General features: G+C 32.2%; 2 protein-coding genes across 2 annotated transcripts in view; both read right to left on the bottom strand.

Annotated features, from left to right (window-relative positions):
• Nucleotides 1-18428, bottom strand: part of LOC141345776 (DISP complex protein LRCH3-like) — a 30997-nt gene extending 12569 nt beyond the window's left edge. The window contains exons 1-6 of the mRNA XM_073850673.1: nt 18148-18428; nt 3512-3656; nt 1852-1978; nt 1667-1772; nt 1447-1583; nt 1202-1311 (exon numbers count right to left, since the gene is read on the bottom strand). Coding sequence (XP_073706774.1) covers nt 1202-1311; nt 1447-1583; nt 1667-1772; nt 1852-1978; nt 3512-3656; nt 18148-18403 — 881 coding nt within the window. The 5' untranslated portion in view covers nt 18404-18428. The remainder of the gene's footprint in view (nt 1-1201; nt 1312-1446; nt 1584-1666; nt 1773-1851; nt 1979-3511; nt 3657-18147) is intronic.
• Nucleotides 18429-20996: 2568 nt separating this feature from the next.
• LOC141345862 (stress-associated endoplasmic reticulum protein 1-like) lies at nt 20997-22655 on the bottom strand. The gene is made up of 3 exons (XM_073850783.1): nt 22436-22655; nt 22086-22161; nt 20997-21536 (listed from the first exon to the last, which is right to left on the bottom strand). Exons 1-3 carry the CDS (start codon nt 22517-22519, stop codon nt 21496-21498), a joined length of 201 nt encoding a protein of 66 aa, XP_073706884.1. The 5' UTR covers nt 22520-22655; the 3' UTR covers nt 20997-21495.
• Nucleotides 22656-22933: the final 278 nt, after the last annotated feature.

The following is a 22933-nucleotide window of genomic DNA, read 5'->3' as shown; positions in this document are numbered from 1 at the left end:
TAATGTATTTTATATTCTGTATGTTAGTTTAGTTTATCTCTAGACTTTTTGATTTTTGGGTCTCTAGATATGGCTTGGGTCCCTTCTTCAATGCAAGTACGTAGTATTTTTTCCCTGTTTTATTTTTTTTATTATTAATTTAGTTTTTATTAAAAGTTACTTTATTTTATATTCTATATTTTTTCAGTGCAAGTCTGTGGTACTTTTTTACCTATTTATTTTATTGGTATTTTATTGACAATTTAAATGTTACTTCATCTTATATTCTATATTTTGTATTAATTTTACTTTAGGCCAAATTTCTGGACTCTAGATGGCTTAGATTGTTCTTTCAATGCAAGTCTGTGGTATTTTGTCACCTATTTTATATTATTTTTTATTTATTTTTATTAAGATGCTTTTATATTTTGTTTTACTTTACACCATGGCTTTTGATTTATTGTTCTCCAGGTGGCTTGGAATTTATTTTTATTTTAGTTTACTTTTTTTTTTAAATTTTATTAAAATGTTATTGTATTTTATATTCTACATTTTACATTTTGTTTTACTTCAAGTTTTTGTTTTTGTTTTTATTTTCTGGTCTTTAGATATGGCCTCTTCAATGCAAGTCTGTGGTATTTTCTCAGATTTTATTTTATTGATATATATAATTTAATTTAATTTTTATTGCATTTAATTTAAATTTATTGTTATTTATTTTGTTATTTTGAATTTAATTAACATTATTAATTATTTAATATTTATTTTACTTTACTGATTTTCTGGTCAATTCAATTCAATTAATTTTAATTTAATTCATTTTTTTAGAATTTATTTTATTCACCACCACAAAAAATAATCCAGTTACTCAGTAAAGTAATAGCAACCTCTCCTCAACAAGATTTCATATTGTTATTTGTACACTCTGCTTGTATCCAAGTTCTGTATATCAGCTTCTTTTAAAATTCTTGCAAAGTCTGATCTCTTCATCATATCATCTACCGCCATCCGGTTTCGCTGCAATCTCTCCTGTCTTCATACCTTCATTCCAATCAATCCAAACTTTCATTCTGTCTGTGTTTTTTCCTTTCCCTCCCTTCTTATCTGCAGAATCACCCTGCTCTGCGCGTCCTCTTGAGAGACACAGCCGATAAACACCGCCTCAAATAAATATGGGTGAAAGCAAAAGACATTATCCTCACAAAACCCAGTGAGTTCTTACCAGGATCCAAAGGGCAGTGGTCTTCTGTCATAATCTGGAAGGTCTGAAGCTGCTTTACATGCCTCCATGTTGAGATATTTAAATATATGGATCTTTCCCTTTATACATATCTGGAAGTAGATGAAAAAACACATCAGTAAACATGGTCCTGAGGATGTGCAACCTCATAGATTTGCTCCTAACAGGCATCAAAATAGCATTCAAAAGGTTTTTACTTTTATAAAGTGACATTTCTTTAATGTTACCTGTGCAGGTGGACTCTGGAGAGGATTGTTGTCGAGAATGATGCTCTGGAGGTGTCTGAGATTGCGATAGCATACTGGGATTGTCGTTACCTTGTTACAAGAAAAATCGAGCCGGACCAACGGCAGCTCAGCCAACTCTGCAAACCCAAAGACAGAAATGACACAGCACATCGACATAAAAACATCACTCATTTTATACAGGTGCAGGTGCGTTTCTGACCTGGAGGCAGTCGAACAAGGTGGTTTCTGCGGATGTTAAGGTCACGCAGAGCCTCCAGCTGACCGATCTGCGGAGGAAGCGTCTGGATCTCATTACAGCTGACGTCCTTGAAGAGAGAGTGAAAGAGAATTGATGAGTAATGTGCATGAGTGAGAGGAAATGTGAAAATGAACACTTCCACACACCAGTTCGGTGAGCTGTCTGAGTTTGCCTAGGTCCTCCGGCAGCGATACCAGCTTGTTATTGCAGGCGATCAAAACTTTAAGTGGCAGTCGGCACAGATGAGAAGGGAGAGTGGACAACTGGTTCCGACTGAGGAGAGAAAATTAGAAAAATGGGAATCAGAAAGCGCAAGTTCCAATGACAAGATTTAAGAAAATGTGACTTGGTTGATTAATAAAAAAAAACTGGTTGCAAATGACAATGTAGTTACTAACGAGTTCTGAACGATTTTTAATATTGCTAACTAAAATTATAAAAAAATTAATTGAAATAAAAAAACTTAGATGAAAATATATTTTTGAAAATATATTATATCTTATATTTAACGTTTTATTTTATATGTATTATTTTTACTTTATTTTACTTTGTTATTTTATATTTTTATTTTATTTTGTTAAGTTTAATATTTTTTATTTTATGTTTACTGTTTATTTTATTTTATAATGACTATTTTTGTTTTATTTTATAATATATATTATTTTATATTCAATATTTTTATATTTTATTTATAATAATATACATTTATATAATATTTATTTTATTTTAAGTTTACAATTTTTTTTATTTTACATGTACTATTTGTTTTTATATATATTTTGATGTTTACTTTTTCTATATTTACTATATTTGTTTTATTTTATATTTTGTGAACTATTTAGTTTTGTTTACAATATTTTATTTACTATTTTTGTTTTATTTTATATTTTAAGTTTACTGATTTTTTTCATTTTAGATTTTATTTAATGGTTACTATTTTTCTAGTTTATTTGACATTTACTATAACATTTTTTTTATTTAATTTAATTTTTTATATTTTATATTTATTATTCTTTTATGTTTACTATTTTCATTTTACTTTATATTTACTATTTTTGGTTTATATTTAATATTTTATTTTATATTAAATATTTTTATTTTGTTCAATTTGTTCAATTTATTATTTTATAATTAATTGTTTTTATTATAATTTCACAATTTTTGTTTTAATATTTGTATTTTATTTTGTTTAATTTTTTATTTTAGATCTTTTTTGTTTTTTATTTTAGATTTATTTTTTGTTGTTTTAATTTATATTTAATATTTTTATTTTATTATACGTTTTCTATTTTTTTATTTTATTTTAGATTTAATATTTTTTGTTTTATTTTATACTACATTTTTTATTTCATATTTAATATATTTTTTATTTTATTAAATTATTTTATTAGATTCTGGTCTCTAAATATGGCCTTCAATGTCAGCCTGTGCGTTTTTCTCCCCTCATTTTATGATTTTCAAAGCGATTTTCGTGAGTCGGACCACTTACAGTAACAACACACCTCACACAAAAAAAAAAAAAAAGCCAAACAATATGAGGTGTCATTATGTCTGAAACACAAACAGCAAAGGACCCGCTGAAGCTGAAAATGGGTAGGAGATTGCTCAAACAGTACTAGTGATGCTTGTATTAGTAAACACTAATAATTAACACTTGCTATGAAGCAACTGTCAGTAAAATATGGTTTTGGTGAGTTACTAAGTAATTTACAATGAGCTGCTTGTCAGATGGTTTTGGAAATGCATAATAATAGATGGTTTAATAGATGGAATTATAAGACTCTCAGTTGTATTTTTGGACCTGACCTGATGTTTAGGTAGGTGAGGGACTGTAGGTGGATCAGACTCTCTGGTAGTGAACGTAGGCAGTTCTGGTACAGGTTCAAATTCTCCAGCGACACAAACATGCACACCTCCACCGGCAGCTCCGTCAACCTGTTTCTTGATAGATCTGAGAGGACAGATAATGGAGAGAGAAGGAGACAATGAGAAACGCATGTCTGGCATCCAGGACTGCTGCACACCTGTCTTTGGTTTCGCTCATGTAAAAGCGTGTTTGATGAGCTCTTGGCTGTCCATTCCTGGACCAATGTGCTGGAAACACAGCGTCTGAAAACTTAGTTTTACTTGTCTGCAAGTCAAGGAAATGATACAAGTAGAACAGCATCAAAAGTTTGGAATCAGTAAGATTTTTAAATACTTTTTTAAATGAACTTTTCTGCTCATCAAGGCTGCGTTTATTTGATTAAAAACACAGAAAAAAAATGTAATATTGTGAAATATTTTTGCAATTTAAAATAGTGGTTTTATATTTCATTACACTTTAAAACATAATTTATTCCCATGATGCAAAGCTGAATTTTCAGCATCATTACTCCAGTCTTCAGGGTCTCATGATCCTTCAAATAGTTCTAATCTTTTTTTTTTTTTTGGAACCTGTGATACTTTTTGAACAGCATTTATTTAAAAAAGAAATCTTTTTTAAATCTTTAAATTGATCAAAAGTGATAGAAGACTTTAGAAAAGATTTCTATTTTGAATAAATGCTGTTCTTCTTAACTTTTTATTCATCACAGGATCCCCAAAAAATATTAAGCAGCATAACTGTTTCCAACATTGATAATAAAAGTAATAAATCAGTATAGAATGATTTCTGAAGGATCATGTGACACTGAAGACTGGAGTAACGCTGATGAAAATTCAGCTTTACAAAGAAATTAATTATAATATTTTAAAGTATATTAAAATAAAAAACTGTTACTTTGAATTGCAGTAATATTTCATAATATACTTTTTACTGTATTTTTGATCAAATAAATGGAACTAATTAAGTATATATATTTAAATATAAAAAAATATAAAATTTAACCATTAAAAAAAAGAGTCTAGAAAAAAATGGAATTTGGAAAAAAAAAATTAAATGAGAAATTAAAAGATTTATAGTGCCCTAAAATTGATATATATATAAAATTTATATTTAAATATATTTAAAAAAAAAGTTTACTAAAATGTAACTATTAAAAAGGAGTCTAGAAAAAAAATGGAATTTGGGAAAAATATAATGAGAAATTAAGTTTTTATTGTGCCCTAAAATTGATATACTTGTGTTAAACCTTTAAATTAGACATGCTTTTTGCATAATCATTTTTTTTTTTCCATTTTAACTAAAAATTACAAATCAAAAAAGCTTCTAGAAACTTAAAGCACCCGAGCTGCATCTGAAATCTGTATTAGATAAGTAACAGTACAGTAAGAGCACCATTGGTGCTTACACATAACATGTTTGGCTGCTATTTTGATGCTTAATTCTCACTTGCTCCAGACCATTTTCAAACCCACAAAGTTAAATTCATAATCTCAATTGAGCATGTTTAAAAGTTTAGTACATGTTTAGGTGTAAACAAATGCCTCCTGCATCAAGATTTAAGCTGTGTTTCAGAACTAATCCAGAAGTCTAGCTTGATTGCATCAGAAATTCAAGTAACTCAACAAGGGCCAACAATGCTGCACTGGTCTCTTCACATAGCCAACTGTGCTCTTTAGATATCTGGAGGTAAATATCAAACTGGGAAGATGAAATACTCCAAGGCACTTTAGTAAAAAGCCTTTAAGAGCCTTAACTCTTCACATATTTGCAAGCACAAACACACACACTCAGACTTCAAACCCAGAGTACAAACACTTTGGAGCAGCACCCCATGACCACCAAAAATAGCTGGCAGACTTGAGCGAGATAAGTGTCCATTTTTCTGTTCTGGATACATGAATGAGGCCAGTATATCCTCACTGCTGCTCAAACACTCATTTCCACATCAGACCAGATTCTGGCTCTAATAATAGCAAAGCGTGGAGAGACGTCAGACAATCGTCACGCAGGAGATGATGAAGATCTTACAGACGTTTCAAACAACACAAGGCAGCTGTGATAGTGCGTGGTTTGCATTACGCCTCACCTGATGAAGAGACAAAGTTCGTCATGAACCACCTAATGTTGAAAATCTTCACTGGTTTGGACCTTACTCAAACTTAGGGTTGGTTTAGTATTTTTGTGGAAGAACATAACGCATTTAATACTAGCTATTCTGCTTTCACTTACATCATGAACTAGGGTTAAGCATTGGATGGTAAATGTTTATAATACATTAATATTATTAAGACAATACAAAATTAACTAGAAATCATGTATATCACTATGACTCTACAGTAGGGCTGGGCGATATGGCAAAAATGTAATCTCGATATTTTTTTCCCCATATTGAACGATAACGATATATATTTCGATATAAGCTGTTGATGTTGCCAGCTTTAAAATAGTATCCCAACAATGACTAAAGCCACAAAAATGAAAGGGTTCATTAAATTACATTTAAAGTATAGTTTATTAACAAAAACAGATTTGGCCTTAAAAATTAAAACAACTTACTAAAATAAATTAAAAAAATAAAAGTTGTGACAGAGTATGGTAAATGAGAGTAAATGTACAAAATGTAAACATAAAATTATTGTAAAAACATAATTTGTAACACAATTATTTATTTATTTATTTATTTATTTATTTATTATTATTATTATTAACACAATTGTTTATTTTCTCTATTATAGGTTGAGCTATTTAAATTAGAGGCAACCACTGTATTTTGAAACAATCTACAGTATAAATAACAAAAAATTACGACACGGTTCTTTCTTAATCGTATTAAGTGCAGATAATTCAGCCATAATCAAAGTAGGCTACTCTCTAAATATTCAAAGTGCAAATAGAGACGAATATTTCAAGCATGATACAGAGCTATAGACATACACAACCTATCATAGCCTACATACAAATAACAGCCTAGATATGTCATGTAGCCTAACTTGCGTGCATTGGGGGGATTAAAATTGCTTTTGAATGCGCGTGCGTTTTTTGCTTTCGGTTTCAGTTTTAACAATCGCGCCAAACTCTCAGCTGAGCTAAGAGTCACTTTTCAGGTAGCCAAACCACTTATATAACGGAATTCGTGCTACCTTTTTTGTCGACAATTTCAACATCTTTGGATAATAACTCGAAGTTAGTTTCACTTTCGTCGCTGCTTCCTCTCTCTTTTTTTTTGTCGTCCTGGTGTTAAGTTTGCTTCGCAAAGTGCGGTAGGAAATGAACTTTGTACTTTGACGTACACACGCACGCTGTACGCTGATTGGCTGTTGTCGCATATTTCTACTGTGTGATTGGCTCTTAGATTAATCCATATCGAGCAAAAAATGTCTAGAGCCTATCATCGTTATTAACATAAATTTTATCGCGATTCGATATGATATCGTTTATCGGCCCAGCCCTACTCTACAGTGCTTTTATTTGGCCATAAAGGGATTGCCAATAGATATGTTTTGCATTTACTTTCAACAGCTTCTGATGTAAACTTCAATACAAAAATATCACAATATAAATGCAATGAAAATGTTTTTTAAAAATGTTCTAAAAGATTTTGTCTGCACCTTCTGAATACATTTACATTTTCTGGATATATTAATAGTAAAAACGACAACATAAAAATAAAAAATATATATTTTAAGTATTTTAAAAAGATTCTGTCTGTATTTTCTGAATATGTTTACATCTAAAAAGATTTTGGTGGTATTTATTAAATACATTTACATTTTATGATTATATTAATAGCAAAAATGACAAAAAATATGCAAGCTTCAACAGCAAAAATGACTATAAAAAAATGAAAAACAAGTTTTTATCTGCTTTCTCAATATAGTAAACATTACACTATAAAAACCTAAAACAGGTAATTTTTTTCTGAATAATTTTACTTAATAATACAAATATTTTGTCTATTTTTTTCTGAATTCATTTACATTTAAATTTTTCAATTTTTTAAAGGTTCTCTTTTTTTGTATTTTATGAACACATTAACGTATTCTGAATAAACTAATATCAAAAACACCAATATAATAAAACAAAAACATTCCTAAATACATTTGAAAATATTTTGTCTGTATTTTCTGAATTCTTTACATTCAAAAAAGATTTAAAAATGTTTCAATGTTCTTTTTTGTTGGTATTTTATGAATACGTTAACATTTTCTGAATATACTAATAGCAAAAACCCAATATACCCAATATAAGAAAAATAAAAACAAGTCTTTTTTTATTTTCCTAAATACATTTGTCTGTATTTTCTGAATCCATTTCAAAAAGACTGGATTGGATTGGATATATATGAATATAATAGCAAAAATAAGAAAAACAAAAAGATTTTGTCTGCTTTTCCTGAATACACAAAAAAACTTTTTATCTGTATTTTCTGAATGCACTGGCTTTCAAAAAGACATAACATTTTGTGTTCCTTATTTTGGTATTTTATGAATGCATTAACTTTTTTTGAATATAATAAAAGCAAAAACACCAATATAATATATATTTTTGTTACTTTTAAAAATATTTTGTTTGTATATTTTAAATTCATTTACATTCAAAAAGACATACCTTTTTAAAATGTTCTTTTTTTTGGTATTTTATGAATACATTAACTTTTTTTAATATAATAATAGCATTTTTTTACTTTTAAAAATATTTTGTCAGTATTTTTTAAATTCATTTACATTCAAAAAGAAAATTTTTAAAATGTTCTTTTTTTGGTATTTTATGAATACATTATCATTTCTTAAATATAATATTACGATTTTTTTTACTTTTAAAAATATCTGTATTTTCGGAAAGAATTTACATTTTCTAATTATATTTACAAAAGAAAAAACACCAATATAACAAACACTAAAAGCATGTGTTTTTTTAAAGATTCTGTTGGTATTTTTAAAATTGACTTTTTTCGGAATAACTGAAAAATAAAAAAGAGGGCAAATATTTATATTTAAAGAAATATTGATATGCACAATCATTTTTGTCAAAAGACAATTTTTTTTTTTTTTTTTTTTTTTTTACTTTTTACTTTTTCACCCGGCTTAAGACGACAGGTTTCCAAATCACACAAAAAGTTTCTTAAAACTCTGCCATCTCACAAGCCTGGATCTGACTTAGCAACACAAAATCAGTGTAACCATGTCTTCATGGCCAGTATGTGGATCTCCAGCCAGTATATGTTGTTTGTCAGTGTCATGGAGGTGTGTGGATGTACTGATGGCTTTCCAATCCACACTGGATCTATATTTGTAATGTGCAGCTGTGCGGAGATCCGGGATGGGGAAGACAGGAAGTGCTGCTGACTGTAACGTCTGCTTCCTACACGGACTGCTACCTAAAACCAGCACACACACTCACACACTCAGTTCAGATGCACTACGGAGAACTCAAAACACACACGCACTTTAACAATAAAGTGAACAGATGTTTGGGACGAGCATGAGCAACTAAAATGTGAGGGAGATTCCAGATCATACTTCAAATTCTAATTTCAAGACAATAAAGTTTATTTTTAGGAGCAAGGAGTTTTGGGATTTACCCTTAGTTTTTAGACGCTCATCCAAACATTAGAAACATACACTGTTATTGGAAACACCCACTAAACAAGCAAAATGGGATCAGATTATATCAGACAGGATCCAAAACACTTGTCCTTAACAGTCCCTGATCCCTACGACGATCTGTTTACAAACCACACTGCAATTCTGAAAACAACCAACATTAGTGTGCATGTAAGCTTCTCGTTTCTCATTTATGTTTCCTTTCTGAGTGTCAAACACCGGACGGCATTTCAGCCTGACTCACGGCCTCTGTCAAATACAGACAGTAATATCCAGTTGACTTCACTTCCTCCATGCTTGTACACAACAGTCATCAGTTCTGGCCTCGAGGCGAGACAACGGCAGACAGACTCGCTGCAATAATCTTCAATCCTGCATCTCCCTCAAAGGATTCCTTCTAGATCAAATATCTCTTTCATAAAATGTTCTAATAAAACTCTGCAAGTAACACACCAAACCCAAGCACTATATTTTGCATCTAAAATAAAAAAAAAACACTATTCATATTTATGATCTTAATAAAAAACATCTCAGTATTTTCTCAGCCTTTTTGACTACTTTCAATATAGTCTGATATATTTATGTATATTTTTTCTAGTTAGAACAACCAATCTTTTTAGCTACAAATGCCAAGTTAATTCAAAAAGTTATTTAAAAAAAATAATAAAGTATATCTGCAATACAGCAATATTTTTATATTATCACATTTTATAAATATTTAATATTTATTTTTAATATAAATATTTTCAGTATTTTTCCCTGTATTTTTATACATAAAATATACATTTTATTTTTGCATCTGTTTGACTAAAATGCTGCCAAGTTGATTCAAAACGTTAAATGCAAAAATTCAGATAAAGTTAATTTTTAAATAAAGTATGTCTGCATACTGCAATACAGTAATTTTAGTAAATATTTATTTTTCTATATTTTTTCTGTATTTTATATATTTGAAATATATATTTTATTTTTTCATCTTTTTGACTAAACAGCTACTGATGCCAAGTTGATTCAAAATGTTAAATCCAAGAACTAAAATACTGTAAAATATTTGTTAAAATAATTAAAGTATTTTTTGGGGGGGTAAATGCAGATTAAAATGCAGTAAAAATGGTTAAAATAACAATTATAAAAATATATACATTTCATTTTTTTATAATTATTGTTATTTGTAACTATTTTTACTGCATTTTAATCAGCATTTACCAAAGAAAAAACTATTTATATATTTATATATAAAAAGTACTATTTATATATTATCACATTTGAATAAATATTTATTTTTCTATATTTAACATATAAAACATATATTTTATTTTTTTGACATAACAGCTACTGACCCCAAGTTGATTCAAAATATTAAATGTTAAAAATACAGTTTAATAATATTAATATTTATATCACATTTTAATAAATATCTATTATTTGTCTATATTTTTTGTATTTTATATATAAAATATATATTTTATTTTTCGTCTATTTTACTAATCGGCTACAAATGCCAAGTTGCCAAGATTCAAAATGTTAAATGCTAGAATTAAATAATAAAAAAACAATAACAAAAATATTACAATAATTAAAGTATGTTTGTATACTACAATATAGTAATATTTATATATGATTACATTTTAATAAATATTTATACCAAATATATATATATATTTATTTCTGTGTTTTATATATAAAAAAGATTTTTGACATTCAACTTTCGGACTAAACAGCTACTGATGGCAAGTTGATTCAAAATGTTAAATGCAAGAATTAAAATAGTGATTTTTTTTTTAAATATTGTATTGTTTTATAAATTTAGTGAATTGTTGAATTCAGTTTTGAATCAGTTTATTAAAGAATTAATCTACACTAAAATAAATTAACAAGGCCACAATTTCAACAAATTTCACGAACAATGCATTAAGGAAAACCTATAAGTTTAACAATAATTAGCTCAAAGATATTTAAAGAACAATCCTTTTATTATGTCTAATGTAATTTCCTGCTTTTGCAGTTGCACTTTTCTGTCATGGACGCATCAAGTGACCATGCGACACAACTGAAGACAACTGCAAACTGAAGACAAGCACTTCTTTCTTTGTCCGTGTCTGTGATGTGTTTGAGAGCAGAACACAGGAGACACGCCAGCGTATGTTAAAGTGCTCATCATGTTGCAACCAAGCGCTCCTCTGCGGTGAACTTCACATGCCTGCTTATGAGGCCAAGAACTTCTGTTCACAACAAAGCATGGCGTGGGAAAGTGGGTAATTGAAATGTCTTCAACATTTCCAATGCAAGTAAACTGACATGACCACAGTCCACAGCACTCTGTAGTGCTCCTCAAACCACTGGGGCACAGCTGAAGTTTTAGAAAGGATCAGTCCAGATACGTTTCACACCAAAATCAAAGAAAAAATGAACTTATGACATTATTGGCATGACAATTTAGCACATTTTGTTCCCATACTGTCATTACAGTAACATACAAAAACAGGTACATATAGTACTGGAAATAGTGACTGAAGTATAATAAATGTATTTCTTTTTAACCTTAAAGAGTTTCCCTCTTTGACATTATTGAGAACTACAATAGAAACTTTGCATAAATATTTGCAAGATTTTTAGAGGTATTAAGGAGAAAATTTGCAATGCAAAATAAAAATTAAATTATTTATAAGATATACATAATAAAATTAAATTAAAAAAGTTAAATTAAATGGTCCTAAAAGACAAAATAAAAATAATATCCAAAAGAAAATAAATAAACAGGCAATAATTAAAGATCCAAAAAATAACTAATAAATAAAAATACAATACATTAATAACCAACAAATAAATAACCAACCAGCAAATTAAAAAAAAAACATTAATAAACATAGTATTCGATATTTGAATGCTAAAATAAAATAAAATGGTCCTAAAACATGCATGGCAAAATACCCAAATAATAACGAATAAATAAAAATCCAATACAATAATAACAAAAAAAAATAAATAACTAAATAAACATGCCCATTCTACAAGAGCTCCACAAGACTCCTGTAGGAGTTGAAACCATCACAATAAAATAATCAAAATAATATTTAGAGAGTGCTAATTAACCAGATCGGTCATAAACACTATAAACTGAGCCTAAAATTCACAACCGGGCCAAGACTGAACGACCTAAATATTTCCTTACATCATCTTGAAGAAAACTTAATCAACTGACTGACATGACAACAGCAACCAGTTCTGAATACAGCACTCATTTCTAAATGAGAGTCTGAAGTTACTTAAACAGAGGGACAATAGTGTTGTCTGCACTGCTGGAGTCATTGAATTGTCAGCGGTCCAAAAGGCCTTGTAATGGCTTTCCAAGGGAGGACACCTGTTCTGAGGCTTCTGAGCCGAGGGAAGACAGCGTTCCTATGCAGGAGACCAGTACATTTGGCACAGTTCACAGGACAACACAGCCAAAGCAATCAGACGAGGAAATATCTGAGGTCAAATATCGCATCAAGTCAGCAGAGACTTACAAACACTCTCAACACTAGCTGCTCGACTATGAATTATTCAATACGAACAGCCAACAGATCATTACAATGACACATATTTTACATTACAACACAGGTGGAGCATTCAGATCTGGGACTCATTAAAATTACTTTGCATTCACACACTGTTAGAAATGTTACTACCTTTAATGAGAAAACTAGGTTAAAATACTTCCTGAAAAACCTGTTGTTGCTTATTTAACAAGTAACTCTGTTATGCCTCATTTAGACTGCAAAGGTGGCACAGAAGCACTTTCAAAGTGGCATTTTAATGTCCTTACACTGAGTGTTTAAAGCTGCTCAGAGGTGGCACAAATTAATTTACACAGCAATCACAACTGTATACTTCAATACCTAGGGTTGAGGTGGGTCAGAGCTGGAATAATTTAGACTGACTTTAGATCCACACTGAATATTGAGCATGAACAGAGCAGTCTTAACTCGCCTGTAAGACACCTTAAGTTGCATGTTTTAGAGATACACTATTAGTAGTTATATGCCAAATGTACACTACACAGGTGGTACAGAAGCACTTCTGGAGTGGCATTTAAGTCTTCACAGACTGTTTAAAGCTGCTCAGAGGTGGCACAAATTAATTTACACAGCAATCACAACTGTATACTTCAATACCTAGGGTTGAGGTGGGTCAGAGCTGGAATAATTTAGACTGACTTTAGATCCACACTGAATATTGAGCAGGAACAGAGCAGTCTTAACTCGCCTGTAAGACACCTTAAGTTGCATGTTTTAGAGATACACTATTAGTAGTTATATGCCAAATGTACACTACACAGGTGGTACAGAAGCACTTCTGGAGTGGCATTTAAGTCTTCACAGACTGTTTAAAGCTGCTCAGAGGTGGCATAGATGCATTTACACAGCAATGAAAACATAGTTTAATACGAGGGGCTGTGGATCAAAGCTTGCATTATTAATGGCAAATTTACATTGCAAAGGTGGCACAGAAGCACTTCTGAAGTAGGTGTCTTAACTCTGTTTAATGCCTTAACTGTGAAAAGACAACTTATGTTATGTTTTATGGTTGTTTAAGAAACACACTAGTTATCTTATGGCAAATTTACACTGCAATAGTGGCACAGAAGCGCTTCTAAAGTGGCATTCAGGCGTTTTTACACAGGTTAATGCTGCTCAAAGGTGGCATAAATGCATTTATAAAGCAATGATAACCATATACTTTGATACGAGGGACTGAGTTGTGTCAGAGCTGGGATTATTAATAGCAAATTTATACTGCAAAAGTGGCACAGAAGCGCTTCTAAAGTGGCATTCAGCTGTCTTTACACAGACTGTTAAAAGCTGCTCAGAGGTGGCATAAATGCATTTACAAAGCAACGATAGGACTCTTTGATAGGAGGGGCTGTGGATCAAATCTTTCATTATTAATGGCAAACTTACACTGCAAAGACGGCACAAAAGCGCTTCTGAAGTGTAATGTATGTGTCTTTACACAGTTTAATGCAGCTTAGAGGTGGCATACATGCATTTACACAGCAATCACAACTGTATACTTTAATACTAAGGGTTGAGGTGGGTCAGTGCTGGCATAATTTAGTCAGGCTTTTATGCAGCACTGCATCTTTACACTCAATTTTAAGCAGGAACAGAGCAGCCTTAACTCAGCTTTGTAAAGACATCTTAAGTTACATGTTTGCTGTTGTTTTAGAGATACACTAACAGTAATCTCATGCCAAATTTACACTACAAATGTGACACAGAAGTGCTTCTGAAGTGGCATTCAGATGTCTTTGCACAGACTGTTTAAAGCTGCTCAGAGGTGGCATAAATGCATTTATACAGCAATGATAAGACCTACTGAGGTGGGTCAATGCTGGCATAATTAAGTCTGGCTTTTATGCAGCATTGCAGCTTTACACTAAATTTAGAGCAGCCTTAACTCACCTGTGTAAAGACATCTTAAGTTACATGTTTTGTTGTTGTTTTGGAAATACACTACAACTAATCTTACGGCAAATTAACATTGTAAAGGTGGCACAGAAGGGTTTCTCAAGGGGCATTCAGGTGTCATTACACAGACTTTTTAAAGCTGCTCAGAGGTGGCATGAATGCATTTACACAGCAATGATAACCATATATCTTGATAAAATGGGCTGAGGTGCATCAGAGATGGCATTATCAATGACAAATTTATTCTGCAAAGGTGGCACAGAAGTGGCATGCATGTGTCTTTACATAGGCTGTTTAATGCTGCTCAGAGGTGGCATAAATACATTTACAAATAAATAATAACCATATACTTTGACTTAAGCATACTAAGATTTAAGACGTTACAATAGGGGCAAATATACCAGTTAAACCTTTAAATGCATGTTGTAATGTCAGAAAAATTGTTTACTTAATCTCTGGCAATCACAGCTGTGATTGTATTCTCATAAATTGAACAAAAAGCCTTTACAGAACAACAAAAAATGCAAAATGTCATTATTGATAAACCTGTCAGTCAGAATCAAGAGGCAACGCTAAACTACTATAATCACCCGAAAATGACCTCACTAAAAAAAGACCCATAAACTATCTGGCAGAAACAAAGCTATGGCACTCGCAATCTGTCATTAGCAAACCATAACAAACTCACAGCAAAGCAATAGAACTATTTTTGGGGTTACAGCATTGAAAGCGTCCCTTTATTTTTGTTCCCGTTCATTCCTACAGTCTGCATTTTTGTGAACCGGCTTTGGATGACAACGAAATCAGAGATTTTTGCGTGGATCCCAGCATGCACTTCACAGACGATCAATATTGACACAGACACGAGACGCCAAGTCAAGTGTGCTCAGGATCAGAGCTGTAGTCCAGAGCTACGATGACCATTTCCTATTTTCAGACTGTGCAACACAATACGAGGCGGCTAACTGGGGTGACCCTTACTAGACCTCGGCTTTGTTAAATATAAGCAGTGATAGTGAAACTTCCATTAAGAAACACCACTTTATTCCCTACTAATGTGAGTTATGCATCTAAATATTTACACAATTATATTAGCTTGTGTTATATAGCTGATATCTACAATAAAGGCAGCATCCATCCCATTGCAAATGAGATTTGAGACTTTATGCATCATAGATTCGATTATAACAAAAAAAAATGTATTTCAAATTTTCTCAAACATCAGCAATTTGTGCATACTACTTAAAGCTGAACTGACAATCACAAAGCAACTGTACACACCAAGATGTCATTGTGCATTTTCATAACTGTTAAGAAGAGTAATGAACCTGTCTATCTGCATGCCGATCAATTAGGTAGTCAATTAGGGATTTTCTAGTCATGCAAACACTTAAAAGACACATTAGTCTACGAAAACCCTCAGACAGACGTTTATATAGCCTGGACTGGTTTTACTGGACACACGACTCTTTAAAGAGGTTCTATGCAAAAAACTAAAATATAAAATATTACATAAATATATGGGATTTAATACAGCTCTCATACAGGTCACACAGCTTTTCGAAATGTTATTCTTGTGCTAAAATGAAAATCACATGTCGGAACACGTCAAGAAACTCCTAAAACGTGATGCCTGCACCTGTATGTGTCTGATAAGCAAGCTACTTTACTAGTTTGGTTTGATTACTGTAGGTCCTGTTTTGATGTACAGAAGCATTTAACCATTTTTTTTTAAACAAGTAGTAGTGCCAATATTGTCCTTCTCAGTCACTATACACATACGTGTGCTTTAAACAGTAATAGATTGATCAGAATAATCAGTGAAGTGTCTTGGAGAGCTTGCAATCTGTTCATCTGCTATAATAATAAAATACAACACATACAGTTGAGGTCAAAAGTTTATATATATACACCTTGCAGAATCTGCAGAATGTTAACAATTTTTCCAAACTTAGAGGGATCAAATAAAATGCACGTTATTTTTTATTTTTATTTAGTACTGACCTGAATAAGATATTTCACATAAAAGTTTACATATAGTCCACAAGAGAAAATAGTTGAATTTATAAAACCCTGTTCAAAAGTTTACATACACCTTTTTTTACCTGAATTATCCACAGCTGTGTTTTTTTGTTTGTTTAGTGATAGTAGTTCATGAGTCCTTGTTTTTCCTGAACAGCTCTTCTGCTGTTCTTCAGAAAAATCCTTCAGGTCCCACAGATTCTTTGGTTTTTCAGCATTTTTGTGTATTTGAACACTTTCCCACAATGGCTAGGATTTTGAGAGCCATCTTTTCACACTGAAGACAACTGAGGGACCAATACGCAACTATTACAGCAGGTTAAAACTTTTTAAATTTCATAGATGAGGGTAAATTTAACTTCTGTAGCATCTGAAGGGAAGTACTAAACTGAAAGAAATGTACACAACTTCATTCTGTTCAAAAGTTTTTTTAAGTTCTTAATGCGTCATTGTTTTTTTTTTTTTTTCCTGGAGCATCAGTGAGTGTTTGAACCTTCTGTAATAGTTGCATAAAAGTCCCTCAGTTGTCCTCAGTGTGAAAAGATGGATCTAAAAAACATACAGTCATTGTTGGAAAGGGTTCAAATACACAAAAATGCTGAAAAACCGAGAATTTGTTGGACCTGAAGGATTTTTTGGAAATAAAAAAGCAGTCTGTTCAGGACAAACAAGGGACTTATGAACTACTAACACTAAACAAAAAAACAAGCTGTGGATTATTCAGGCAACAACACAGTGTACACTTTTGAACAGGGTCATTTTTTTTATAAATTCAACTATTATTTTCTCTCGTGGACTATATGTTAACATCTTTTATGTGAAATATCTCATTCAGGTCAGTACTAAATAAACAATAACATGCATTTTGTATGATCCCTCTACTTTTGGAAAAATAATTAACATTTTGCAGATTCTGCAAGGTATATAAGCCGCATTAAATTTAGGATAGGGGTCCCTTGATATACATCCCGTGATTCGCATGATCAACGACCTGTCAATATTATCATCAAATAAACAACTTAAGTTCAAACCTTTGTCTATGTAAATGTTATACCCTTCAAAATGATTGCATCCTTCTTGAAACGAAGAAAAGCCAATTCACATCATGATTAAGCCTTTCACATTCAAATCAATGATCAAACACACAATCAAAACTCTTAACCTGTCAAAACAAGCCCTATGTTTAGGTCTCACAGCTCAATTTGACAGATGTTCTTCAAGTGTCCCATTAACACAACCATGACCTGAAAGTTTCTTTATTTGAGTTAATCTCAACTTCAGACAAAGCTCATTTCTGAAGATAAAGCGTTTACATTTATTGGACACAAACGACTGATCATGAGTTCAGATGGGCTTCAAGCCCAGCACACACCCGTGTGTTTACACCAGTAAAACACAGTGTAAACTAGTGTAAAACTCGACCACAGCAGCTTTAACCTCGCTTTTGGATGAGTTAACGGGTCAAGGAGAAGATAATATAAAGATTTAGGTCGTTACCGGCCCTGGTGGTGTCGGTCAGGTCGTGTCCGGCGGCGCTCCTCGGGAACTCCTTCAGCTTCCTGCCGCTCAGGTTGAGCACTCCAGTGGCCGCCGCCTCGTCCAGCGCCCGATCCAGCGAGCGGTTCCAGGACGCGGGTCCGGGAGCATTGGATAATCCGTGATGAGTAGTTCCTGCCGCCGCTACTCCGGCGGGATGGCCGACGGTAAAAGAGGGCACGGCGCTTTCCGCGGAGAGCAACACCGAAGCCGCCATTACACAGCTAACACTCCCGCTGGATCCTCACGGGCCCCACACGAGCGCGGACAGTGGCAGTGCGCATGCGCGGACGCGCAGAGGGCAGAGAGGGGTCTAAAGGCCCTTTCACACGGGACGCGGCAAGCGGTAAAATCGCCGCGCGGCTGCCGCCTTCTCTTGTAGTGGAAGCGTTTTGTGCAGTTGAGGCGGTGTTCGCGACGCGGTCTGGGGGCGGACGTTGCCATAGTTACAGTTGCTTAAAAGTCTAAATAAAACGGAAAATTGTGTTTGTGTCATTCTGTCATTAATTATTGTCATCAGGCATAATAATGTATTGTTTGGACACTTTGTACATATTTGTAATTTTACCTGGCAAACTAACCCGTGTGCTCACCCTAAATAGGAGATTTTAGATGATTCATACAGTTCTGGGAAATCAAGCACACTTAAAACAATCTTCTCCTCTATTTTCAACTATCCGTTATAAATTCAGTTAAATATTCTATGATTGGTTTTTAAAAATCTGTTCACTGATTGGTTAAAGCCGACGCGGCTGCCGCTGCCGCTCACAAAAAGATAAAATATTTTTATCTTTGGCGGCGCCTGCCGCGAAGCGCCGTGCCCGTGGAAGCGGCATGATTTTGGGTGCACGAGCACCGCTTGCGCTCCGCCTCCGCGTCGCCAGCGCAACAGCCCGCGGTTTGCCGCTTGCCGCATGTCTCCCATTGAAAATGAACTAGACACTCGCGGCTGCCGCGTCCCGTGTGAAAGGGCCTTAAAACAGACCGATCCAACGGAACACGAGTGAGGACACTAGTGCATGCGTGGATTGAAACAACCAACCAGAGCTAGCCTAACTACTTAAATCTTTTTGCTTAACTAGTAATAAAAATGTGACCGATTATTAAAACAATTTGAGTTTTTTTTCTTTCATCTGCGTATTAATGTTTCTGTGTATTTATTATTACTTTTTGTTTTTAAATCATAGTAATTTTTTTGTATATGAAGGTGTACAGAATCATTTCTGTTTATTGAATTAAAAAAAAAAAATCTCCAACCTGTCTGGTCTGTATATGCGGCTTTCAAATCGCGATTAATCGCATGCAAAATAAAAGTTTTTGTTTACATAATATATGTGTGTGCACTGTGTATATTTATTATGGATATATAACACATGTATGTATATATTTAAGAAAATGTTATATTTATATATACAATTAGTGCTGTCAAATGATTAATCGCAATTAATCACATGCAAAATAAAAAAAAATGTTTACATAATATATGTGTGTGCACTGTGTATATTTATTATGCATATATAAATACACATGCATGTATATATTTAAGAAAAAAAAATATATATAGAGCTGTCAAACGATTAATCGCAAAAAGTTTTTGTTCACATAATATGTGTGTGTACTGTGTATATTTATTATGGATATATTAAAATACACACATTCATGCATGAATATATTTAAGAAAATATGTTATGTTAACATATTTAATATATAATATATTTGTATGTAATATTAATTATATTAATAAAAATATATACATGTAAATATGTATGTGTATTAAAGATGCATAATATACACAGTACATATATAGTAGTATATAGTATATTATATAGAGAGAGAGTTCATTTGCAAAAACAAATAATTCAGTTTTTTATTAATTTTCATAAATTGTTATCATGTTTTTATTGTGTTAGCTGTATTTTTTATTTATTTTTAGTTATTGCTATATTTCAAAAAAACCCAGCTGCAGTTTGATTAATATTACTTTGGAATCCATATTTTTGAAAATGTTATTGAAATCCTATATATATTGAACTCATCATATACACATATTGTGAACACAAACCTTTATATTGGATGTGATTAATCGTGATAGTTTGACACCATTAAATTTCACCTTTATTTTATCATATTCTAATTTTATCATAGTTTAATACATAAATGCATGGACTTTTTTTGTTTAAATTATTTTAATTTGAATAAACAAATGCATTATTTGATTAATTTTTAATACATTTTAATATTAAGGTGTTCATAATTTCTTGGTATGTAGGAAAATGGCATGGTCAACAAATGTCCTAAAAATAATTCAAGGCACAAGTGCATCCAAATCTTGATTTAAACTGTTTATATGATTCAGAAGTGTTTATATGATTAAAATGTTGAATGTATGACTCAAACGTTTGTTTATATCATTCAAATTATATGAATGAAAGAAAAAAAATGTTTATAGATTTGTGGTTCTATAATTGGTAAACTCTTGCAGAAGGGAGTGTATGACATATAAAAAATGTTATGAAAAAAATACATTGACCTATATAATGTAATTTGAATATATAAATATGCAACTGCCCCCTACTGGTCATTTTGCAAAACTGACAATTGTGTCCTATTTATTTAAATCTTTTTAATAAAAACACACTATATTGGATTTTTTTTGTATTATTTCACTGTATTTTTATAATAAAAAAAACAACCATTACCACATCACCCTAACAGCCAACAGGGAGTTACATTTGTTTAATAATGGGTTTTATATCAGTCCACGGATCCCTAAGTATTAGGGCAAGACAAAAAAAAAAAAAAAAAAAGAGACATTATAGATGTAAACGGTTTTTTTATTAATTTTCATGTTCTCTACACATACAACTGAATATGTGTACCTTCATTTCTTTGAGCGAACAGTCAAAGAACACACATTCAGCTGTAAATGTCGAGGAAATCCAATAAAGGTGCATAGTACCAAATAATGTTAACAATTAACATTAACTAGTCCAAAACCTACAACATAGAAAATTCAATGCAGCATTTCTTTTAAACAAACACATGTTTTTTTCCACAGAAAAAGTTCAAAGAGTCATTTGTAGTCTTGTAGTTATTGCCTCGGATTCAGCAGCAATGATGACGGAAGTCCTATATTGGAATGTTTCAGAAGATAACGTTCCTCCAGCTTTTGAATAAGGCACGAGAGACCGTGGTGTTGTGGTGAAAAAGACATATAAAAAGATTAAATAAGCAAAGAGGAATGATCAAGCAATCTTCAGGCGAGCCAGGAGAAAATAAACTGATGTACAACACTGATGACCGCTCATTTTACATTCCCATCCTGATGCTCTGAATGATCTGGAATATTGCTGCAGAGAGAAAAGAGAAAAATAACATTAAAATAAAATATCAGATGTTCATTTAATATATAAGAATTCTCAGAATTCCTCACATCTGCTTATATTATGTTTGTTTTAAGAGATTGTTCTGTTTCTTATCATGTTCATCAGAAGAAAACATAAAATAACATTGCATTATGAGGGTATTATAAGAGATTTTATGGCATCTTACAATAAAGTGCATGAAGGTTGTGCTCATAAAGCGCTCATGCTTGTGCAAAACTCCAAATTTAAATAAATCAAAGTGTGCAAATATTTCCCTTTACTATTTATCAAATATTATAACACTAGCTAAAGCATGACTTGATACATAAGTCATTTTAACTGGTGTGTGGATCTGGTTTGACACCAGTCTGCAATGCACTTTGTCCCTTTAAACAAGGGGTCATGAAATAAAGTTCATGTTCTGCAACGCTGATTCTTAGCTTTGGATGTACTTGATTAAAAGGTAAACTCAGTGAATTCAAAGAATGATGCATTATACAATACATTTAATGGCTTTTTGGGTTGTAAACTCACCTGATCCACATACTACAAAGACAAACAAGGCGAGAAGCCAGGGTCCCACCACTGCCTTCTCTTCTTGAATTCCTCTCTGGGAAGAAAATATTATAATTAGCACATTAATAGAGACTTAAATTACTTCTTAAGAAAGACAGTATGATCAAATGAACATATTAAAGCTGGCCAGCTTGACCTAGTCATAGATGTAGTGAATTAAACAGCTGTCCAGTACAATTTTACATGGATATATCAAGTAAGCGTTTACCGCAATGCAGACAAAGCAGTGAATCATATTTTAGATAACATATATATATATCAGAATTAAGACTACAGTTAAAGTCAGAGTAGTAAAAGCTGTGATTTACCGTAGATTTGGCCACATTGCCTCTCTGGGTGATGTTCTTGCTGTGTTTCTCATTCGCCATGCGAATCCTCTGTTTGGCCACCATCTTTTGCTGTGGTTTTGTTGTTGTTAATAAAGAAAAAGAAAAAAGAGTCGGACCGAACGAGATCCACAAGGCTTGTGATCAGTTGACGTGTGATTTCGGACTGATGTACTGGTTTAGTCTACGTGTGCATAAAAGAAACTCACTCCACCCACGATACGTGGACGCTTCGAAACCCAATAAAGGAGTGGAATGGTGACTCGCCTGAAAAGGATATGCGATGGGCGGGGCCTAATTAGCCGAAAGATCTAAATGTTTTTTTTTTTTCTATTTCATGTCTTTTCACTGTGATTTGTCTTTTCAACGACTATTAAATTTAATCGTCGTTATTATTTATAAATAAAGTTTAGTCTAGAACGCTTCAAACGCAGAGCTGTTGTCACGTGGTAAGCGTTACTTTAATCACCGCTGGCGAAG

The sequence above is a fragment of the Garra rufa genome, chromosome 11 (assembly GCF_049309525.1).
Source record: "Garra rufa chromosome 11, GarRuf1.0, whole genome shotgun sequence".
Lineage (NCBI taxonomy): Eukaryota > Metazoa > Chordata > Actinopteri > Cypriniformes > Cyprinidae > Garra > Garra rufa.
The sequence above is the reverse complement of the archived record's forward strand: the minus strand, read 5'-3'. Positions and strand labels throughout refer to the sequence as shown.